The following is a 7,760-nucleotide window of genomic DNA, read 5'->3' on the forward strand; positions in this document are numbered from 1 at the left end:
AAAATATATAACATAAATGGTGTTATCTAAAATTATTCTGTTTTCCCCCTGTCTTTTGAGGTAAAAAACTTTTAAAGAAATTGTTTTTTAATAATGTTTACTTTTAATTAGATATTCTTAAATGCCAATTATAATTATAACATGCCAAATATATAAAGTTGCAAAATAGTTTTCAGATTGTCCATTTTATTGATACAGTATTTATGTTTAGAAATAATATCAATAAAAAAAACTGTAAAATAAACCAAATAATAACTCAATATTAGGTAAATGGAAAAACTGTATTTGAATCAACAAAGAACTCAACCTAGAAATGTCTTTAAAAAATTAAAAACTATATAATATTTTTTAAATTAATAATTTTTGCAACAAATCTAAAACTTTTAGCATTTAATTTACACAATAAAATCTGTCTTTAACAAACTCTTGTATATAATTTTACATTAAATTGATAAAATTGAAAACAAATATTTATTTAATTTTTAAAATGTAATTTTTTAGGAATGTTTATTAGTTACCTCAGACTTCAACTGCCTTGTTATCTTGTTTGCATCAGGTTTTTGTAACTGATCTGTAATTGGTATTTGTAACAGATCTGTAATTGGCATTTATAACTGGTCTTCTACTTGTACTCGAAACTGACTTATATCTGGCTTTTGACACAAAATAAATTTTTCTATTAATTGTCCAGCCTTAATACGTAGCTTTAAATTCAAAGCTGGAGTTGAGAATTCATTCAAGAAAAAACCTGTAAGACTTTTTTAGCTCCTCCTCATTAAATGACATTAAAAATTCTGAATTCTGAGATTTGAATGCTAAGAGATCCATAACAAAATTGGCTATAACTCTTGTAACAAATCTAAAAGTTTTAGCACTTAATTTACACAGAAAAATCTGACTTCAACAAACTCTTGTATACAATTTTACATTAAATTGATAAAATTGAAAACAGATATTTGTTAATTTTATTTTTAAAATGTATTTTTTTGGGTATGTTTATTAGTTACCTTAGATTTCAACTGCTTTAGTATCTTGTTTGCATCAGGATTTTGTAACTGGTCTTCAACTTGTACTCGTAACTGACTTACATCTGGCTTCTGACACAAAACAAGTTTCTTTATTAATTGGCCAGCCTCAATATGTAGCTTTAAATTCAAAGCTGGAGTTGAAAACTTATTCAAGAAAAAGCCTGTAAGATTCTTCAGCTCCTCATCATTAAATGATTTGAAAGACTCTGAATTTCGTGATTTGAATGCCAAGAGATCCATAACAAAATTGGTAACAGATGTTCTGAAAATAAATAAGAAGATTTATATTAAAAAAATCTCTGTGGCAGAATTTTTTCCAGCTCTCTGGGACGAAACTCTATAGCACTAGCATATTTCTGCAAAATACTTTTAATAATGACAAACATATATGTTACTAATTTAAAATAACAAAAGCGCTGTGTTTACAAAGAAAAACTATATAATTTTCTTAAATTGAAGACGTAAGAATTTTTTATTCTAATATGATGGGTGATATTCTTGCATTTTGTCAGAGGAGGGGAATGACCAAATTATTTCCTTCTTTGCATTTTTTAAATAATCCTCACAATAATAATAATAAAAAAAAATCATGAAATCCATAGTAGTACTCTGCCGTAAAAAAGATGGATGACAAAATCACATGAATTGAACTCCTCAAATGAGATTTTAATTTTGAGATTAGGTTATTGTAATAAACAATATCGCATAAAAAATATTGGATTTAGAAACTATGGAGAAATCAATAGCAATAACCGCCAAAAAATCAGTAGAATTATTGCCTTAAAAAGTAAATACTCGAATGCACGATTCAAATTTTCCATATTGTTTGAAATATATTGGGATATTTAAAATCCATGTGAAAATTAATATCAATAACTGTCAAACATACAATCGAAACAGTACATAGATTTACGATACTATCGCATAAATTGTCAAAAAGTGATTATCTGAATGCATGATTCAAATATTAAGTGTAAATTTCAGTAGAAAAGAAAAGTAACTTTTTTTTTACTAATCAACAAGAACTCTGTAATGTTCTGTGGCAACCGCCGTGTTGCTGCAATTCTGCCACGGGGGAAAAAATATACCTCGGAATGGGATTTTCCAGTTAAAACAAACTACAATGCAACATAATGTCAAATTGTTGTGTTTCAGTAGTTACAAAGCTAATTTGTAAATAAGGAATCAACTATTCATTTCACAGTTATGTTATTTCTAAGCTACATAACTGGATATTCATTCAATTTAACGATTTCATTTCTAATGCACTTTCCGTATTAATATCAAAATCAAAAAAGAAGTATTAAATTGATATTCTTTGAATTATATTCTGAAATGAAGTGCCAATGCATTTAATTATATAAAAAACAACAATTAGGATTTAAAAAGTTATCAGATCAGAAAGATTAGAACAAATTCACACATTAAAAAGAAAAGAACAGGAAAAAAAAATCTACTCACTTAGCAGAAATTTCAAGAGTTTTTCCTTTGGAATAAATGTCATCTTTAATGAGTTGATTTATAAGACTAACAAAATCTAAAAATACATTCAACATAAGTAACTTTTAAAAATAAATATATAATTCAAAGTTGATCTTTACAATATAATTATAGGTGAAACAAAAATATGAAAAATTTAAAAGGTCATATGCAAAAAATGAATGAGATAAAATCAAACTTTACATATAATCCCCAGTAACTTTAATCGATAAAGTAAGCTTCAGAAATTTGCCTGGGAAACATTTCAAGATTCTCTTTTACTTTGTGGCCTTTGGTGACCCGTAAAAAAGACACTCCAGAACGTCCATTTCACTTGGATGATGAAATGCAGGAGTGGGTGAGAGTGTGGACTCGTCAGCAGCCTTCAACTTTTTTCAAGACTGGAACTGATTGTTTTGTTCCCTAGTTGGCTAAATGTATTGCAGGCAAACCTTCTTAACAAGAAATCTTTATTGTGAAATATCGTTTTACATGAAAGACATGTTTAGTCCCATGAGTCAGCAATTATTGTTGTATTTTAATTGTTAAACACGAAATTTTCAAGCTGATTATCAATTAACATGAAAGGAAACTGGATACAGCACAGATAATGAGCATGTGAAAAAAATCCCAATCATTCGTTTTGAGGAATGCTTTTTCTATTCTCTTCCTCTGTTAGAAGTAGCAGATGAGCAAATAAATAAGACAATTTAATATAGTAGTTAAAACTTTTAAGCTTATTTCAATTTGTCTGGTTCATAATTGCTTGCATACAGTAATGTAGTACATAATATGTATTAATAATACCTAATAAATTGTTTTTATGATGTATTGGATAAAACAAAATTTGATTAATATGAAAGAATTATGATAGTTCTACCAATTTCGCTATAACGAAGTTCGACTGTTTCACTTTTGAATAAAATAGATTCCATTGCACCTTTGTACATGAATTTATTTAAAATGTCCTTCATATATGAATGTTTTTTTTTTTTTTAAAGAAAGAAAGCACAGACGGGAAAAAATAAACAGGGCGAATTGAAATAATGCAATCCCTATCTGTCATATGAAATAAACATGAATGGAATTTGGATAAGGATTTGGTTGTTATTCAGTGCAAAGTTATTTCCAATGGGAACAATTCTATTGCTTAGTTGCAGAATTAAATGGTTGCAGCTGTAGACTCTTAATGTTTAAATGCAAAAAAATTAACTCACATTTTCAATAGGGGAGCGTGGAAAATGCTTTAAAATATTACAAATTTTCATACAATCTTTTCATACCTTCTTTTTAAATAAGGGAAATACAGTTACACATAATAAGACAAAAATAAATACAAAAACAAAGGTAAAAAACATAAATCAAGTATTTGGCTAATCTGTTCAGTAGAGGTGATAAAACAAAAATTAGCATTATAAAATATTGTTTACTTATAAAATAAATGTATCTATAACATGATGCAAAATACTTAAAACATACCTATAATGTATTTTTCATTAGGATCATAGGTTTCATAAAATACTTTCATAAAAAAATTCAAAACAAGCAATCTCATGTCCTCATCCAGTGTAAAAATGTCCTTAAATACTGTGATAAAGTCCATGGTAGCATCCTATAATAAATTTTTAAAAAAAAATCACACATCTGAAGGAAGCAGGTTTTTTTGTGTTAATGTAAAAAAGCAAAACGAGCAATGCTAAATGGGAAAAAAATAGTCCTCTATCATTTTTACTATAAACAAGTACAAAAGTATAATCAAATTAGCAGTAATAGTATCATTTTTTTCAATACTACGAATTAAAAATGTCCTTAAATACTGTGATAAAGTCCATGGTAACATCCTATAATAAATATTTTTAAAAAAATCACGCATCTGAAGGAAGGAGGTTTTTTTGTGTTAATGTAAAATAGCAAAATAAGCAATGCTAAATGGGAAAAAAACAGTCATCTGTCATTTCACTATAAACAAGTACAAAAGTATAATAAAATTAGCAGTAATAGTATCATTTTTTTCAATACTACGAATTACAAAAACAAACTTCAGAAAAATTATTTTTTAAAAGTAGTTTAGGTAAAACTAAGAATTAACATGTGCTACAATTTCAAATAAAGAACTGCATATTTTTTAAATCAGTATCATTAAGAAATAGCATCAAACATTCAATGCGAAAAATAAAAACTGACAGTATAATTTTTTATATTATTTTGCGTAATATAATTTTTTTAAAGAAATTAATACACATAATAATATATATCAAAGGTGTGGAAAAAAACTTCATAATACTGTGAAGCCACTCGGGAGTGACTACTCTTTGTTCCACAGCAAAATGGTTGTTAATCGAGGTTGCTCTCAGAGGTTAACTTCATTGACTTCAAAATGTTATCGAAGGTACATGATTTTTCGCAAGCGATTTGTACTTAACTCAGTGTCATTTTCTCCGAAATGCCTTTTGTGCTGACGTCATGAAAATCAGATCAACAAATAAAATTTAGCGTCAATAAAAATGACCCCAACTGATATAATTATGTGTAAAAACAAATTTACCAACTATGATTGATACTATTTTAAATATATAAACAATTATGTTTTTTGCATGAGTTTGCATTTAATTTTGTATCATAAAAATTAAATTTACTTTAAAAAATGTGAGGTTTGGTTGTTTGAGATGCTTATTTTTTTAAAAAATAGATTTTTTTCTAATTACTCTAACTATTCTACTAACTTTTAACTCTAAAACTAAAGCATTGATAGATTTGTTTGGCCAATAATTTTTACATTTTTCCTTATTTGATCTTTTCCGCATTTGGTACGGAGGTTTGCTCGGTCACCAAGAGAGGTTTTGATGGTCTCTCCAAAAGGTTTTCTTCAAAATATCTATAGAAAATATTACATGCCTCTCAATAGTGGTCGCAAATAAAGGTGGTCGCTACACAGAGGTGGTCTTTCCTGGAGGTTTCACTGTAGTATTATAAGTTAAGTTAAGAGTTATCATAAGTTAAGAAGATAAGTTAAGTTAAGAAGCCCAACTTAAGAATATTAAAACAAGAAAAAATACTAACGAACCTTTTTAGAATCTGAATCTATACATTGGAGATGCTCAAAGCTGTAAGTAATAATCTCCACAAATATTTCACAGTATTCATTTTCATTTTCTTGCAGTAAATCCTTGAAAATATGAAAAGTAATTAATAATATTTAAGTAATCTTTTGTTATAGACATATGTTATATAGATAGATAAAAACATGATATTTTTTAACTGTGAACAAAGCACCAAGTTACATATGTGTAATTTAATAACAAAACGATTTATTTACAAATAATACTCTTAGTTATCAAATAAAATAATTATTCACAAAAAAGACAGTAAAAGAGAGAAAATTATTCTCAAGAACAGGTAGTCATAAAGAAACTGACAATCTTTAAAGAATATACAGAAAACAAATTCAACACTGAATATTAAGTTTGATCTATATAAAAATGCATACATACCATTAAAATGAAAATTAATAAAATATATATATTTAAAATCATTAACATTTAAAGTTTGAAATACAGCCAGTGGTTGTAGAAAGTTATAGCACCATAGACATTAAAATAGGATTTTATTCAGACAAGAGCCTATGTTAAAAGAGATAGTTACATTGAGAAATGAAGATTAACCTAAGAAAAAAGCTTTTATCTGTTTCTGGACAATATTAATAAGACCATTGTAATGCAATATGGGACTTATCACTTTCCCAAGCTATTAAAAGTCTTATCACCATTTTCTAATAAAACTAAAACCAATATTATTCGAATATCCGAAAGTGTTGATGAAATATAAGATTGGAAATATTTGAAGAAAAAAAAGTTGGTGATTTATTTTCATTTTGTGATTAGTTTATCTCTTATCACGTATACGTTCTCAAATTATGATTCTGATTGGTTATACAGTACAGAACTCGTTATCCGGAAATCAGAAAACCGGAAAACCATAAAACCGGAACGAAATTCGATAAATTTTCCCGCCATTTTTTAAAAAGAAAAATTTTTTTTCCTCATAAGATTTCAGGATTTTTTGCTTTTTTTTTGAAATTTTTTTTACCTTACCATCATTTTGGAAATAATCATTAGTGTATTACTTCGTTTTTTTTTCTTTTTAAGAATATTTCCAAAAATTTTTTTTTAGTTGAGTTTAACTATAGAAAAACAGCTTTTTGTAGCGATTCAGAAAACCGGAAAAATCAGTTATCCGGAATGGCGATGGTCCCAATCATTCCAGATAATCGGTTCCCTACTGTATATGTTTCTTCTGTTAAGTAAGTATCATTCTCAATTTTTTCTTTTTATAATAAGTGCATATAAAAAAAAAGATTACTAATAACTGTTTTATAAGTATAGATTTTATGTTTTAAAGATTGTTATTTTTCAAGTGCATTTTCACACATGTGATATTTGATAAGAATCAATGTGACGACCAATGTGGTGCTAACTATTTCGCATATTTAAAGATGTTACTTTCTTTCTTTTAACTGCAAATAACTTTTATTTAACTTCAAACTTTAATTCTGTATTTGAAAGGCAAATTGTAACCAGGTTAATATGTAGTACTTCTTGCCAATATAATTGAGTAAATCTAGTGACATTTCATACTTTATTGTATGTTAGTGGGAAAGAAAAAGGCGGTGCAACTTTTACGGCGGTGCAGTCTATATGATGATTGCACTTTTTCGCAGGTGCAGCAAATCTATCAGAAATTACTGTACTTATTATGTGTTGTTATTTCAGAAAAAAAGAAAAACTAAATACATACCTCTGAAATGTTGGCAATCTTTTCAATAGTATTATTTAATCCTGGTAGAAAAGGAAAAATACTGACAAAGTGCAACAGAATTTTTTGAAAATTCTAAAAATAAGAAGAAAAAAATAATGTAAGGTCAAATATAAATTGAAGATAATAAGAAAAAGTGTGTTATAAATAAAATGTCTGGTAAGTGTGACTGCATAAACAAATACTGGAAATATTAGCAGGATTGTTCATTGATCGTGGTAAATTTTTGCATTTACAGGGTTCCCACTTTTTTATCAAAGCAAAAATTAAGCACTTTTAAGGACTTTTATCAAAAAAATTAAGGACTTTTTTTGTAGAAATTAAGGACCTTAAAAATGATTATTTATCATCAAATAAAACATCATAGATTAATAATAATAGATTAAAAAAATGGAATAGCTTTTCTTCAACTCAGTCATCCTTTAAAAAATTTTAAAAAAA

The 7,760-nt window shown here is 27.0% G+C and overlaps 1 protein-coding gene across 1 annotated transcript in view; it reads right to left on the bottom strand.

The window, feature by feature from the left end:
* LOC107455334 (transformation/transcription domain-associated protein) overlaps window positions 1-7,760 on the bottom strand; it is a 166,289-nt gene that overhangs the window by 147,553 nt on the left and 10,976 nt on the right. The window contains exons 5-9 of the mRNA XM_071182634.1: window positions 7,302-7,394; window positions 5,572-5,673; window positions 3,987-4,119; window positions 2,490-2,565; window positions 1,008-1,290 (exon numbers count right to left, since the gene is read on the bottom strand). Coding sequence (XP_071038735.1) covers window positions 1,008-1,290; window positions 2,490-2,565; window positions 3,987-4,119; window positions 5,572-5,673; window positions 7,302-7,394 — 687 coding nt within the window. The remainder of the gene's footprint in view (window positions 1-1,007; window positions 1,291-2,489; window positions 2,566-3,986; window positions 4,120-5,571; window positions 5,674-7,301; window positions 7,395-7,760) is intronic.

Source organism: Parasteatoda tepidariorum, chromosome 6, assembly GCF_043381705.1.
Source record: "Parasteatoda tepidariorum isolate YZ-2023 chromosome 6, CAS_Ptep_4.0, whole genome shotgun sequence".
Classification (NCBI taxonomy): Eukaryota; Metazoa; Arthropoda; class Arachnida; order Araneae; family Theridiidae; genus Parasteatoda; species Parasteatoda tepidariorum.